The 16,366-nt window shown below is 47.6% G+C and overlaps 1 protein-coding gene across 11 annotated transcripts in view; it reads right to left on the bottom strand.

Moving 5' to 3' along the window:
- Positions 1-233: 233 nt before the first annotated feature.
- Positions 234-16,366, bottom strand: part of Unc79 (unc-79 homolog, NALCN channel complex subunit) — a 244,519-nt gene continuing 228,386 nt past the window's right edge. For 9 of the 11 annotated variants that reach the window (XM_026780832.1, XM_026780863.1, XM_026780869.1 and 6 more), the window contains 7 exons: positions 14,063-14,152; positions 11,438-11,613; positions 10,620-10,806; positions 8,687-8,884; positions 7,008-7,085; positions 2,652-2,693; positions 235-1,066 (listed from right to left, as the gene is read on the bottom strand). In XM_026780832.1, coding sequence (XP_026636633.1) covers positions 866-1,066; positions 2,652-2,693; positions 7,008-7,085; positions 8,687-8,884; positions 10,620-10,806; positions 11,438-11,613; positions 14,063-14,152 — 972 coding nt within the window. In that variant the 3' untranslated portion in view covers positions 235-865. Of the gene's footprint in view, positions 1,067-2,651; positions 2,694-7,007; positions 7,086-8,686; positions 8,885-10,619; positions 10,807-11,437; positions 11,614-14,062; positions 14,153-16,366 lie in introns of all 11 variants that reach the window. The other 2 variants (XM_026780837.1, XM_026780849.1) reach the window with 1 other exon arrangement.

Genomic DNA, 16,366 nt, shown 5'->3' with positions numbered 1-16,366 from the left:
ATAAAGCTTAGAGGAAAACACATCCAGGAACTAATGAGTTGAAAAATTAGTTTTAAAAGCAGTAAGACTAAGCTGGGCATGGTGACTCATGCCTTTTATCCCAGCACTCAGGAGGGAGAGGCAGGAGGATCTCCGTGAGTTCGAGGCCAGCCTGGTCTACAAGAGCTAGTTCCAGGACAGCCAGGGCTACACAGAGAAACCCTGTCTCAAGTCTCACAAAAATCAATAATAACAACAATAATAATAAAATGACTTACCAGACAGTTTTGGAAAGTATATTAAGAAAAAAAAAAACAATTGGCACAGATTAACCGTCTAGTTCCTAAGTGCACTTCGTAATGTTCCTAGTAAGCTGCCTCTTCCCAGGATAATGACAAATGGCAAAAAGCTTCGGTCAGGTGTCACTGGATTCTGGTGACTTTTGTATGTTTTTGTTTTGCTTTATTGCATTGCCAAGAGTAGAGTTTTAAGAAAAAACACTACAAAGGTTTCAAAAACCCTATTTATTCTCTATCATCAAAAATAGCAACAGGGGGCTTTATACAACTTTTCTGTGAGTACCCACCAGTCTGTTTTTTTTATTTTTTCTTAAAAAAAATAGAAGTTAGATAAAGAAAAATGATTTGGTTTTTTTTTTCTTAAAAAATAATGTAAGGAAACACTTAATCAGATAGCCCAAGGAGTCATCAGAAATGCGTGTAGCAAGAAAGCTTCGTTTGCGGCCCTGTCCGGCCTGCACGTCTTGATACTAAACTAGAAAGAGACTGTACAGTACCAGTGTTTCCCAACCTGCCTGGATCAAATTGTTTGTTTTTATACCCATTATTGCTAAGCCAGAGTGTTGACGCTGGAGCCAGGAGTCCACTCATAGAGGATAGAATTGAGAGGCTGCTTCTGAGGACTGGATCTCCACCTGGGCCATCTTGAACTGGGTGCACTGCAGCCATTTGCGGAGGGCAGCAAGGCTAGCACTGCTCTGGCCCGAGCCGGGCAGCGTCCTTAGGCTGTGGTGGTTCACGTTGTTCTGGATGGCCTGGAGACGAAGCTGGAGGCCGGCGGATAAGTGCTGTTGAGAAAGGGGGACTGTTCAGTTCTTCCCACTGAGTGCGTGAGTCAGGTGGGGATGGGCATGGCGGCTGGTCGGCAGGTAGAACGCAGACCTGGCCTGAGAAAAGCCTTCAGATCTGACAGTGCTGGGGGTGGAGGGGAATAGAGGCAGCGTGAGCCTGCTCTGTGCTGCTACAGTTATCCTGGCCCAACTCCATCCAGATAATGACGAGCTCATGTTCACTCACTGCGACGGGAACATGGAGCTGATGCCCAGCACCTGGTCCTGAGCAGCTGCTCATATCCAGCACAGAGGCCTGGTACAGTGGTTAGCACTCGGCTCTCTAAAGGAAGGTTCCTATTTCAAATTCCAGTCCTCCAGGGAAGCTGTGGGACAGGATCTGGTAAGTTTTTGTCCCAGGTAAGGTGGGGACATATTTATTTCAGGGGCTCCATAAGACAAGTGAGTTAACAGATTTTCTAGAAGGTGAGCTGACCCGTTGCAGGTGCTCAGTACATATTTATATTATAAGGGTCTTTCTGTGTCTATGACAGTTACACTGAGAGGCCAAGACAAAGGCCTCCCTTCCCGGCTCCTCACCAAGCCCTCCTGGCCAGTCCTTGATACTTTGTGAAATTGCCACAGATTGCCACAAATCAGATGAACTGTGGGACTGACAGTTTGGAATGCCTCAGGCAGGAGGGCTAGCGGCTCATTTTGATCATAAAAACTGGAACTGAAGTAGGTTCTAATGGTCCCTAAGTCTCTGCCCTGCCGGCCACCACTAGCTAGTCAGGATGCAAAGGCTGCTAGCAGTTGCCCTGCTGGCTTTTGATGGCCCAGAGGTCTTGAGTCCACACCCCTCTCCTTCCATCAGTATGGCTTCCCATCCTGGGGAAGGAGAACCAGTAAGAATGTGGCCGCCCTCTTCCCCTCCCCCACAATCCAGGGGCAATAGACAGACACCAGTTGTGGACGGTGCATTTTTGCTTGGCTCTGCAGTTAATTGCCAAGTCCCACTATATTTGTCACTAAGGTGTATATGTCAAAGTGTCACCACCAGTGAGACGTGGAATTGGGAAGTACATTCACTTGGGGGCCCCCTTCCAGGATTTGGGACCCTATCCAAGTCACTGTTTTTTATGGTTTTAAATTTCCTCATATGTAAAATGAAGAAAGTGGGTTCTTTCTAGTCTAATTCTGCCATTCATTCAGTGCTATCCTTTCTTGCTGAAATTCTCTCCATCCCAGAAAAAATCAATTTCGTTTATCAGATGACATCACCAAGTGTGCTTGGACCAGACTTCATGGCTATCCTCTTTAAATAAAGTTTGTCATGGATGGGCTGAACCTGCTCAGACCTAGTGTAGAGCTCTTCCACCCCTGCATCTTCATCCACAGTGAGCAGTGGGACCAGGGCTCCTAGTGATGCCCTCTGCAGGCCCCTTACCTGCCACAGGTCTCCAGTATTATCAGCCCATGAGACCCGAGTAGGCCAAAACTGTTATTTCTCTATAGCCAAGGGAGTAGCAGTGTCCCCCTACAGATGCGCTGAGGGGCTCTGGAGGAAGCAGAGCTCCAGGCAGCCCAGGGGATGGCTTACCTTGGTATTTGACTGAATCATTGGCAACCACATAGGGATCAGCTGTATGGAGAGAGACAGGAGGCCGGTTATTGCTGTCTCCCATTCCCCCACATATGCTTCCATTAGCGCACAGGAACACAGGCTGCACCGAGCACACTCAGCACCACAAGAGATTGTGTTTGCCACACAGGCTGCACCGAGCACTCAGCACCACAAGAGATTGTGTTTGCCACACAGGCTGCACCGAGCACTCAGCACCACAAGAGATTGTGTTTGCCACACAGGCTGCACCGAGCACTCAGCACCACAAGAGATTGTGTTTGCCACACAGGCTGCACCGAGCACTCAGCACCACAAGAGATTGTGTCTGCCACAGAGCCGCTGCTATCAGTGGTGTCACTGAGATGGCAACATCTGGAGGCACTCAGTAAACGCTTAAAACACACAATTTAGAGTGAATGACTGATGGTCTCTTGAAAGCTACCAAGCATGGGAAATTAACTGTGTATTTATTTAATTAAATCCCCACTTTCTTGAAATGGAATTTCCTTGTCAGGATCTTTAGTGCCACAGCTCTGGGAGAAAGGGCGACTAGATTTGCCTACATAAGAGAACCCTAGGACAGCGTGCACGATACCACTAAGGTACAGAGTGTGTCCACAGCAGGAGAAAGAGAGCCCTGGAGGAGCCTGATTTGGAGTGGGAAGTAAGACTAGACCCACACACAGCTCCCAGAGGCGTGCAGGGAGGAGAGCAGGAGGGATGTATGAGGGGCCGGGGCAGGTTCACAGGTACGCCCTGGAGAGAGTTGAGAAAGCAAGGTGGAGCTGGGAATGTTTAAGGTGCCCACAGCGTTCCTCTCTGCTGTGCTCTGAAGTGTCCCTTCCTTGGGGGGTCATGCAACTCCATGCTGCCTCCACAGCAGCTCCCTGCTCTCCGCTTTGACCTCTTGGTCACACTTCAGTCCATTAAAATGTGAGTAAATGTTCATAGCCTCGTAAATCTGGAAGTCAGGGGCAGGACATAACGTCCATTTTCTGACGTGCCCCCCCCCAACTCTCATTGGTGACATGCAAATGGGGCAAGAGATGACAATTCAGTAGGCTTGGGAATGTTGGTGCCTTCTTACACAGAGAGGCATTGTGACACTTAACTCTGTGCTCCTCCTAACTGTCACTCGAACACAGCAGCCGGGCTGTTACAGGTTAAATCATATTTCCACAAAATCTGCATTGCTGTTTTAACCCGCAGTGGCTCAGAATGTAGCCTTATCTGGAAATGATAGTGTTGAGGATGCAGTCAGTTAAGATGGGGTCACACAGGCCAACACAGCTGGCATCCTTATGAAGAGGGGAGACTGGACACAGATACACGGGAAGAAGACTATGAAGAGATGGAAGCAGAGGACCACAAGCCAAGGGATGCCAAAGATCTGCCGAAGGCTGGGAGAGAGGCAGGAAGATGCCCTCTCTGTCCCCAGAAAGAGCCAGCCCCGCTGGTACCTTGTTCTCAGCCCTCCAGTCTCCAGAACTGAGGAAGCAAACACTTCTGATATTTAAGTCGCCCAGCCTAGGTTCTCACCATGGTGGCCCCGACAAAGGGTACAAAGTGCTTGGCAAAGGGACAAAGCATGGATGCTGTGTGAGTGCGCAGAGCAATAAGGGATGGGAAGGGCTCGTGGGTGCCCAGGGGAAAGATTCTTAGGATAAAGTCATGGAAAAGAGGTTTAGAAAACAAAGGCCAAGCAAACCTCCATGAACCCACAAACGACCTTAGATGTCCCGTTAGGGGATTTGGGCCTTATTCCAAATTCAAAATGCCTCCCAGAGAGGGGCAGAGTGACAACCCATTCACCATAAGCAGAGCTAGGATGGAGACAGTTGAAGGAAGATGAGGAAAGACATGGAAATTGGAGTCAGGGTCCAATGTGGAGATTGCTTGGTGGCTCAGGTAAGCCAGGAGTAGTTTCTGAGCATGCAGAGAGTCTGCTTGCAGGGGCAGCCTGCAGTGGTCTGCAGAGACATTCTGACTGCACAGGCAATGTGGAGTATCTGAAGATGAAGTTGCTCTTCCACGGGGCTGAAGTTTGCAGGGCAAACTGGAGAGGGGAGAGCTGCACAGAGACAATGAGAAAAAAGAACTGCAGACAGAGACAGCAAACTACAGATCCACAAAGGGTCTCCCTGCACTTCAGCTGAAAACTGGCCAGCGCACAGCAATAGAAACAACACCCAGAATGGAAGAAAAATGATGCAAAGTGCTGCAGGGAAACAACCCTGGCTGGTCACACAGAGCAAGAAGAGGTTGTGCTCACTGGCTGGTGGGAAGTGTTTACATCACAGAACAAGTACCCATAAGATGGGTGCTGTTTCACATGGTGCTACTCTTCTGAAGAGATACAGTCACGGAAGGTGACATAAGATGGGTGCTGTCTCACGTGATGCTGCTCTTCTGAAGAGATACAGTCACGGAAGGCGCTGTTAGAAGTGAAAGTACACATAGGATGGGTGCTATCTCACAGGGTGCTACTCTTCTGAAGAGATACAGTCACGGAAGGCGCTGATAGAAGTGAAAGGAGCGTTGCATTTCTTTCTAAATGCTGTACTCTGAAAGATAAGCTCCCGGCTCAATTAACAAATCTAAAAAGCGAGCCTAGGAAAGGTTAAAAGACTTGTGAGTAATTTAATTATGTCACTGAATGAGCTTAAGAAGCTACAAATGAATAGAAAAACAGACAGCACCCAAATCTACAATGTCAAGAATTCAATTTAAAAAAATCCATCAGACAAGGCAAGCAAAGAAATAGGAAAGTGACCCCCAAGTGAAGAGAGCAGTCATCAGAAGACAGACCAAAACAACACAGACAGGAGGATCAGCAGAAGGATAGAGAAAGAATCTTACACCTATTTTTAATTTAAAGAAGGAAGACAACAATTAAATGAAGGAATTTTACATGACTTTGGATTAGACAAAGACTTTCTAGAATTGCAATATCAAAAGGATAAAAGGAAAAAAATGAGAATTGGACATGGCGGTTCATGCCTGTGCCTGTGGTCTCAGCACTGAGAGGATCAAAACCAGCCTTGGGCACACAGTAGGTCTAAGACCAGACTTGGACACACAGTAGGTCTAAGACCAGCCTTGGGTACACAGTAGGTCTAAGACCAGCATTGGGTACACAGTAGGTCTAAGACCAGCCTTGGGCATGCAGTAGGTCTAAGACCAGCCTTGGGCATGCAAGCTTTGGGTATGCAATAAGTCTAAGGCCAGCATTGGACAAACAGTAAGTTTAAGGCCAGCCTTAGGTACACATGTCTAAGGCAGCCTTGGGTACACAGTAAGTCTAAGCACAGCCTTGGCTGTATAAAACACTGTCTATAGAGAGGAATAGAAAAGGTAGGAGAGTGAGGAAGACATTTGATTAATGATACTTGACCAAAATAAAAAACTTTTATGCTGTCTAGACAATAAAAGGAAAAAAAAAATCCTTGAGACCACTTTCTGACCAAGGTTTTGTATCTCTCAACTCAATAATGAAAACAAACAAACAAACAAACCTCAACCCAATGAAATATAGGCAAATAATTAACAGACACTTCACTGAGCAGATACACACATAGCAAACATGCAAATGAAAAGACATCAGCATCATCTGTCAGCAAAGAAATACAATTTAAACCACAGCAAGATACTAACAACCAACTCCCAAAATGATAGAAACTGGCTACACCATATAACATATGCATGTATGGACTGCTATGATGATAATTGCTATACACTAATAAAAGTTTTACTATAGTAAGTGCCATGGAGGAACTAGAATGCTCTTTGCAGCTAGAGTGAAGCTAACAGACACACTCTCACCAGGTCCTCCTCACTCTAACCTGACATCATACTCTGCTGCCTCTGGAAAGATGACGAAGGCTTGAATCATCCTCTTGTCCACTCACTTCTCATGTACTTAAAATATCAACACCGAGACTAAACCATGTCAGGGAGAGCAGCAGGTGGCAAGTCAAGCAACTGCACAGTCACTTCTTTGGTTTTCTGGGTGGCTTTTGCCAAGTGAGGCACCACCACCTGGATTGCATGGTCATAGGGCTGTTTCCAAAGCAGTGTTCCCCTGTCTATTTTAACTCCTGCATTACGCGCAGCCATGCTCTGATATGGAAGAATGCATCACAGCGTACAGCGAGACCAGACAGGGCATGATAGCCACTTGGTAAGGTGTTGTGAAGCCATATTCTCCAGCCCCAACTGTACATGTTTAAACTGAACCCATTCTGTTTCCCTCTTTAGATCATACATTCAAAACATATCCATATTTATTTTAGCAATATAAAATGATCTATAAATATCGTAAGTTGTTCCTACCTTGACAAAAATGGTTGAATTGCATTCTTGCAATGCCTCCATTAAGCTAATCACATGGAGACACACCATTTCTACCATCTGAAACAACAAACATCAAAGTCAATCCCACTCCCGGGGAACAAGAAACCCTGTAAACCTGTGATCAGCCACAGAGGACTGGTGCCCTGCATCCAGGAGGTCTTCCTGCCTAACGACTGGAGACCACAGAGAGGCTTCCATTCACCTCTAAAACCTGGCACCAGAAACAGACTTTGCAAAGAGCCAAAGGCTTCCTCCCTCAGCAGATGCTGCTGAAGCCCAGGGGTGGCTGACTGACAGGACACCATGACTCCCACTGGAAGACCCGCGGGCGGCATCAGCATCACCCTCAGGACCTTCCGGGTCGATCTCTTTCTCCATCTTGATCCGTTCTCCACTCACAGGAATGTCTCCCAGGGAGTGGCTCAGTATACTACAGATCTGCCTCGCAGGTCTGAACCCCTGGGGCGCAGATAGCCATACTTGCACCAGTTCAGACAAGATTGTGTCCCTCCTTGGAAATCCTTAGGGATGGATTTTAAATTAAATTACTAGAATGTTTTACCGGGCTGAATAAACTTCCCAGAAAAAAATAAATTAAAATTCATATGTAATATTATATGTTTGGGGACATGCTCGTTTGTAACATTTGAGTGACAGGACGAAAGCGTTGACACCAGCATGCTGACACTGAATGAACACGCTAATCTCCAGCATAACGTGTAAAGCTCCAGTTTTGGTGTCTCCAGAATAACATAACAACTGATCGCTGAGCTTGTGTTTGGTCTCAGAACTGTGACTGACCCAATAAATGCAATCATCTCCTGAGGCCCAGGAACTGTTTCCAAACCCTAACATGAGCATAACCTTCCTTTACTGAACCAAACATCCTTCCCTGTGTAAAAGTGGGCTACCTCCTTCTCCAGAGAAATGCAAGTGTTTCAATAAAAAAAATTACACAGTTCTCTTTCCTAACAAAATGCTAGCAGGAAATACTCCTCATTGAAGACACATGTCTGAATACCTCTGTGGCCAGGCGGGACGTGTTTGCCCTGCACCCATGGAGCCTGGCTGCTGCTCCTTTAGCTGAGAATCCTTCAAACACCAAATAAACCCCAGGATCTCTCAGAAATAGCTCCCACACACCTCCAACTGGTTCCAGGAGGACCATCCAAGTTTGTTTAATGAAATGGGTACAGGCTAAGCATTCTCCAGATGTTTCTGGTGTAATCTGGAACAGACCCTCTCTTGGCTTTGAGACTCAGGTACAATGACCTCCCATAGTTAGTCTGCTCTCACACTATGCCAGAAAGACTATCTCATGGCAGAAGTTTACACATATGGTTTTTGAATCCAAGCCTGACATGGGTTTTCTCCTAATTGTTTGTCTTTATACCATCTTAATGGTAGAAATCTCACATGGAGTTCATTTAGCTCTAGGTAGAAGAGCTAAAATTTGTTTGCTTTGCATTTGGTTGTTTTTTAAATATCATGACCTACAATATGTTTCTTTGATATAAAGGCATGGCTAAATAACACTTAACACACATAAATTATTATGTTGCATACGTATTTGTGGGCTTATGACTAGGAGTGGCTTAGATATTTTTTTTTCTTTTTCTTTTTCTTTGTGTAGCTCAGAAGGCTCTTCACGAACTCACCACTTTGTTGTGAGCCATCAGCTGAAGGATGCTGGGTGTCACCCTACTCCAAAATTCCAGTGCTGTTAGTATTGCTGTGAAGCTGAACTCGTTCTGATTCTGGACGTTTGTCGCCACGGCACTTTGTTCGCAGTACACCGTCCAGAGCTGAGCAAAGATGAAAGCATGGAAGAGGGAGCACATGTGGAGCACACAGGTCTGGAAAGGAAGAGGATGTGTGTTGCTCTGTGCTCACAGCAGGTGGCCATGCCCAGGAGCACAGAAGCACAGAGGCGTGAGCACAGACACAGACTCCTGGTTCCTTGAATTGGCTCCTCTGCCAGTGCAAGTGTGCTTGGAGCCTCTTTTCCAGGAGGATGCACCTAAATTTGCAGAGGAAATCTACCCACTGCCTCGTCCTTTTAGGAGACTGACATTTGCATCCCTAAGCTGGGTTAGGAAAACAGTCGTTCTATTTTGCCCTGGTAGTGTGTTTCCACATCTATAAAACAGGGATAATAATAAGATGAAGAACTGAAGCTGAGGAAGGTTAAACAACTTTTTCAAGTTCACAAAGGTCATGGGGAGCGAAGGACATTCTGACTGACTGAAGTCTTCAGCCGATGTGTGCTTTTGGCATGGGCACGGCAATGCCAAGCAACATAGCTTCAGACCCATGGGAAACTGGCAAAGCCTCCCCCTGCTGTGAGGCTCAGAGGGATGACAGCTTCTGCTCAGTGTGCAGGTATATGCACAAACATCCTTGTCCCAGATGTTGAGAGCCTCAAGACTGCTCCCCCTGCAGAGACTGCTCCCCCTGCAGAGACTGCTCCCCCTGCAGAGACTGCTCCCCCTGCAGAGACTGCTCCCCCTGCAGAGACTGCTCCCCTTGCAGAGACTGCTCCTATGAAATTAGCTAAACCGGCCTCTTTGTCCAGCTGTATACCACAAACCTGCCCGTACAACACAGATAGCTGTTGTTTATCCGTACCTAATAACCGCACCTCCTCGTTCAGCTGTAGGCAATAACCTGCCCCTCTGTCCAACTCTATATGATAAATACACTGCACTTCTGGGCGGTTGAAGTTTCTCTATCAGATAGTCCTGACTGTCCGATCCCAACTTCTTGGTGTAAACTATCTTTTCTTAATCCTCCCATTGCCCAGTCAGGTCAAGTCCCTTGAACCACACAAGGATGGGGCTCAAAGGTACAAGTACCTTCCTTAAGGATGCAACACAGGTCTGGGTGGACCAGTTCCTTTTGTAAGTGTCATGTGGGTTACTCGGTGGGCACCCTGATTTTCTCACAGAGCTTGCTCTGGCCTAGATCTCAGCATCTCATAAACCCCCTGGAACTTCCTAGAGTTTGCCTAAGCTCTGGGACTGGCCTTTGGCTCCTGGGAGATGACTTGGGATGTCATGACTTGGATCTGCCTGGGTTTTCCTTTATTCCCTTGAGGCCGCTATGTGTCTCTGCAGTTGTGGGTGATTCCAGTGTGCTTCTCTGAGCACCACTCTAGCCATATTCCCATGCTGTGCGTTCACGTGTCCTAAGGGATCTGAGTTGAAAAGATAGCGCACAAAGAATGACATGGGGCATACATCCCATGCCCCCGCCCCGCTTCATCCTTGGTTCAGAGCACAGAATTCTTATTGAGTGTGTAACTTGTTATTTCTCTATATTGTTTTGAGACAAAAAAATGCTTGAGAAACTAACTCTTCCTTGACTCTATAATTTATCTCCATAAAAGTAAGCCAGGAAACAGTTTCAGGGGAGAAAAGGACAGCCTGGGGATTTAAACAACTTTAAGGAAGGCATTAGCAGAGTTCTTTCCCAGCAGCAGCAGGAGGGTGAGCTGAACCGCCTTCACTTCTCAGAAGAAACTAATTGGCTGATAAGGGTCTCCATTAGCAATTCCAATGCACTGAGTCTGAACCTGCAGAAATCACTTACCTTTGATTGCTCTGGAAATCCAATTAGGATAACAATAAGGTGGTCTGCGATGTGGGAACCTGCATCCAGAGGTATTGGAAGGCAGGGGGAGGAGGCATTGGGACAGACCGCATTATGGGTGAGGGACCCCAGGAGCAGCCAGGACAGCAGCCGGATGTGGGAGACACACTCGATGAATTCTTTAGGTCTGTCAGGAAAGAAAGGACACATGGAGGGTGACTTTATGTTTTCTCTTTCCTTCAATGCCCAGCGGACATTTACTGGAGGAAAGGATGTGGTCTTACAGGCAAGTACACAAAACGCCGAGGCAAGAGTCTTAGCTATTTGTCTTGCTTTCTGCTCTAATCCCGGATTTTCCCTTCAGGAAGGAGCAGTTTAGGTGGGACAAGATTCAGTATCCTTCAGTCAGCCTGGCTGTCTCCCTTTCTGAATCCTTTCTTTCTTCTCATCAGGAAGTCCTCCCCTGGCATCCTCTCGAGGGGGAAAGGGGCACAGAGCTCCTCTCTTGCTGGCCACTCCCACAGATCTTCCCCACAGCAATGAGCTCCAGCTAAACCCCAGGGATTCAGGGGCACTTCTGCTCATTGCCCCCTCTCCACAACCATTTAAATGTATTCTTTGTGTGTGGGTGTTTTGCCTCCACGTGTGTCTGTATACGATGTATGTGCAGAGCACACAAAAGCCAGAAGAGGGTGTCAGATCTCCCGAGACTGGAGTTACAGACAGCTGTGTGCCTCCAAGTGTGTGCTGGGAATCGAATCTTCTTCATGGGGCTCTCTCTCCAGTCCCCTCCCCTTTAAAAGTAAGAAGAGTCTCACCCTTGCTGCATGGCGGAAGGAGGGTGGTAGAGCCAAGGCAGATAGCGGACCACAGCCTTGTTATCTCTGTGGTTGCCCCGGGAGATTTCCATAGCTGCAATCTGAGCCAGGCCAACTTTGAGATGACCACCGAAGGTGTCCTCATGCAGAGGCTGGGAGCATGTCTTCATGTGGCTCTGTAAAGTCCAAAGACACTTCGAAGGTCAGGTCGTTCCCATAGCACCCGGTAGCACTCTGGGCACACAACCCACTTAACTTCTTAAATGGTTTCCCTCTGTTCTTAGGCTAAGAGCTGGGGATTGGAGTGAGGCAGGATGGGGCCAATGCAACCAACCTGTGGCCTATAGAGTCAGAGTGCCTACTGTCCAGGCCTCGGCAGCATCCCCCTTCCTCCATTCTGGGCTCTGCTGCGTCAGCTCTGCTGTCCCACCCCAACTCCTCCAGCTGAAACACCGCTCCTCTTTGCTGAATTGTTCAAATTTAGCTCAAGTATCACTTCCCTTAGAAAGCCTTCCCTGAATTTCCTGGCCAGGTCCATGCTACTGTCTACTGTGTCTTTACAGCAATTGTAAAAGCCACAGTTTTGTTTCAGCTTATGGGAAATATTCAACAAATCTGGTGTCCTAGCAGACTCTAAACAGCACGAGGACAGCTCCCGTGTCTGTATCTGTTGTTTGCCCATCAATGCAATCCTAATGTCTACAACAATGCAGGTGTAATACAGACACCCAATATATATTTGCTAAGTTGCTCAGGGACTTGAGACATAGGTTCTAGAGCCAGTTCTATTCCTAGTAGCCCATGACCACAGATAAGCCAACTGGCACTTAAGAAAGCACTGTTGGAAGCTACCACTCTGGCCACAGTTCTCTGCAACTGTACCCTTCAACAGATACAGTCACCTATGAGACATTGTCCAGAGTCCCAGCTAACAGACTTCCCAGAGCCAGGAGCCCTCATCTGAGAGAAGAGACTACATCAAAGCGGGTATTGGTGGTCACAACCCCCGCCCCTTCCTTCCCTGCCTCCTGCCTGGGAATCAGAGACCCTGGTTGCATTGTATGCTTGTGCCTCCATCCTCAGAGAGGTGGCCCACTTCTGCAGTGTGGGCTCTGGGTCCTCTCTTCAGGGTTCCACCACGCAATGTTTCTTTGGTGCTAGGTCCTAAACTTTCTTTAGAGCAACTGCCATGCTTTTGTCTGTCTGTCTGCCTGACCATAGTGTTAGTGTTCTACTAAACTTTTTCTTCCCATGAGTTCATCTAAGCACCTCTCTAAAAGCTCCCATCCCAAACCTTGTAGCTGCTTGAGGGTTGTGATCTGCTCCCTAACTTGAATTAGCGGTCAGAGGGCTGGATTTATCATCTTTTCAACTATCACTGGTGTTAGTGAACGTTTTTCCAGAAGCTTCTGTAAAACAAGCTCAAAATGTTTAGATAACAGTTGCCGCCTCTTCTTGTATTAAAGTCATTTAAGTTCATGTGACCAGACTCAGTGATTGGGGACCAGCATATGGCTAAAGGACAGGGACACTTACTCTAAAATGGCTGGGTTTAGACGTGGTACTTTCTGTCCCTTGTCTTTGCTCTTCTCCCCATCACCATAGCGAGAAACACCCTAGCTGCCTGAGCAGAACGCTAAGGTGGAGCCTAGTGAAGAAGCCACATACTCAGCTGGTGCTTTGTCACTCTCTGGACAGTGCTGGGCTTCCCATCTGCCCTTGTCCTGAGCCTTCCTCAACTATTTTAGATTTTAATCTTTTAGGTTCCTGATAGGACCATGGCAGACAAAGGCATCTGCATCAGTCGTTCATCCCATCACCACCCCTCACCCCGCCCCCTTACCACACCCCTCACCTCCTTACCACACCCCTCACCCCACCCCCTTACCACACCCCTCACCTCCTTACCACACCCCTCACCCCCCTTACCACGCCCCTCACTCCACCCCCACCCCTCACCCCACCTCCACACCCCTCACCCCCTTACCACACCCCTCACCCCACTACTACACCCCTGCACTGGGATTTTGTTCATACACAAATTGAATTCTGTTCTATTCCCTTCATTATTTCCTTAAAGAAGGTAGCAGATACAAACAATAACTGGTTTGTGCGTGTGCAAAGGGCCACAGCCTTCTTGTGTTGTTACATATCCATCTTGAGCCCACGAGACAAGGGAGGAGCCTGCTGACTCCCTTAGCAGAGGAGGAAATGGAACTGGAGATACTGAGAGAGCTCTGGCTGGGTGAAAGGGGGATCCACTGGGGCTCACAGCAGTCTGGGGTTCAACTCTGATGTCACCACTTCTGAGAAGTGTGACCTTGACAGCAGGACCACATCACTCAAGCCTCAGTTTCTACGCTTTTAACAGGGCTTATATTGAACAAGGACACTGTAAGAATGGAGCAAATATTTTAAAAACTACACAAAATGCTGACACCATAGGTCTTTCCTTTCCTCTTTTTATTTTGCAAAACTGCTGGACTCCAATTCTTCAGACCCCCCAAGAAATGGGCTCATTCCACAGTGCTGCAGCTGCTTCTGCAGGGAGCCACAAATTCCCTTGTGATCTCCCTCATTCTCTGAAAACCCTAAGGGGTGAGCAGGTGGACACCAGCTTCTTACCTTGAGCTTGGTTAGGGTGTGCATGTCTGCCATGAAGTCCAGCACTTCGCTGACGTACTGCCGTATGCAATCCATCGCTGCTGTCCCACACTGCGGTAAACACAGGCACATGGCTCAGCCACAGCACCACTTCTCGCTGTCACCACAATCTCACTCTAAAGCCGGTTCATTTTCTCTTACTCCCCCCACCACTGCCTTAAGTACAAAACTGGTTTTGAAGGTTTATGGTGGAGACCAAAGAAACTGGAAGGCCTCAAAGAAATGAAACCAATGGCTATTTCCACCGGGCAAACGAAGTGATGCTTGCTTGCTCTTAAACTGACATAAACACCAGAGTCTACTTAACTGGGGCCGCTGGAACCTCCAAGGAAGTCTCGGATGTGCACGAGATGTGCGCCATCGAGTGAACACTAGCATGATCATTTTTACCTCCCCTGCACACATATCATATTGGGTTTGCAGAATAAAAAGTTCTTTTCAAATCACGTCATGACTTGACCTCATAAGCAGTCAGTGTATTACTAAATAGATACTTGTATTAGTTTTGAGTTCTTCCTAGGATAGACAACTAGAAGAAAGAAGTGTGACGGGCGCCTCCCTCACACACTTCAAGTGTGTTTGGTCCATTTCACAAGAAAAGAAAAAGCTTTCTGTGTGGTAGGTTATGGACTGGCTGGGACCTGCTCTCTGGGAGCAGTGCCGTGAATCTGGGATTCAAAGCCAAACAGAGGAAAGTGGACGGACAGGCTTGCTGCATCAAAGCTGTGCCTGCGAGAGAACCCACATGTCAGCTGCATAATGCGGATCAAAGGCAGGCCGTCTTTGAAGCCCCGTGAATACCCTGCTAACGGCCTCTCTGGGCTTCCTTTAGGAAAATCTGGAACATTACAGACTTAACCAGCTCACCCAGAGACTTGCATTTCCCCCATATTCATGTAAATCTGCACAGCGCTGAACTGTATCACCTCCCCTCTCTTCTAGAATGTTCCGCTTGTCAGTTCCTCTGACAGGATAACAAATAGTGAAATAAGGTCAGTGGCCAGTCTGTCAGTGCTTTCCAAGCGTCTCACATGTTCCAAGGTTTTCTCCCTTTAACTCAAATCCAGCGAAGGAATTATAAAAGGGCATTGTGCTCCGCATTTGCAATATGAATCCTGTAATGCAAAAACAGGGTCCCCCACCCTCAATTTATTCCACTCTCTCTGACCTTTCGTGTATCACGCGAGGGAGAGCGGAGACTCCGCTCTTGAATTTCCTGAAAGGGATCTGTGTCTTTCATGGGGAATATTTTATAGCACTTCAACTCGGCAAATGCCACTGAAAAGAATCACTGGGACATTATTCAATATTTACCACTGCATGGTTAGCTCGTTCCAGTGGCAGCGACTACATCCAGCCTTAAAACCCACCTTAGGCTCGGGAAAATCCCGGGGAGCCACCTATACTTCAAAGGCACAAGCTGGCAATTTTCAATCCCCACTTTGTAAGACGTGGATGTGTCACCAGGAAGAGAGGCTGTGCTCTGTCTCCGAGGGATCTGCCTTGCCCTGACAGGAAACTGGTGACAAAGGCGCTGGGCTCTCGCTAACCTCAAGCATGTGAGCTGAAATCAATCACACCCAGCTCTTCAAAATCCATCGGACTTAACCGATAGTATAACATTTCTTATACTATAAAAGCGGCATTAGTTCATGGCAGGAAGCGGCAAATGCCAAACATTAAAAAGAACGATTTAAAACCTCTAATCCTAGACCCTGCCTTTCTTCTCTGAGACAGTCACTGCTCGCATTTCCTCCCTGGGACTCTGCTGAGGGCGCCCAACAGACAAGGACCTGTGGGAAGACTGACACAGCCTTAGCTCGGCAGCCCTCCAGTTAAGCGCACCAGAGCATCCCCAGTGTCTCCTGATGGGGCAGCATTCTTGGAGTCTCTGCCTGACATCCACACAGCAGCCTGCCTTCTGGGTGACGTCAACTAAACAACAGGCCGATGCTGGGCATCCCCTTGTTTCCCATTTTTGTTATTTTAATGGCACATCAGAAATTATACTTGATTATAAGATATCCAGGGCCCCTTTGTTTTCTCAAACACATTTCTAGAAGTAAATTGTCAAGCTGGCTTCCCCAAGGTTGGCTTCACTCCCACAAGGAGCTTGTAAGAATGTCACCTCCTGTCACCTCCGCTTCACGGTGATCAGTCAGTTTAGTAACCAGGTGCCGAGGGGTGCAGGAGGGGAGGCCTTTGCCAATGGGGATGGGTTCCGATAGAGTGCCACCAGGCAACAATAGTGCCTACAGCTGGCAA

This window comes from Microtus ochrogaster, chromosome 1, assembly GCF_000317375.1.
Source record: "Microtus ochrogaster isolate Prairie Vole_2 chromosome 1, MicOch1.0, whole genome shotgun sequence".
NCBI lineage: Eukaryota > Metazoa > Chordata > Mammalia > Rodentia > Cricetidae > Microtus > Microtus ochrogaster.
This window is presented reverse-complemented; position numbering and strand designations above follow the sequence as displayed.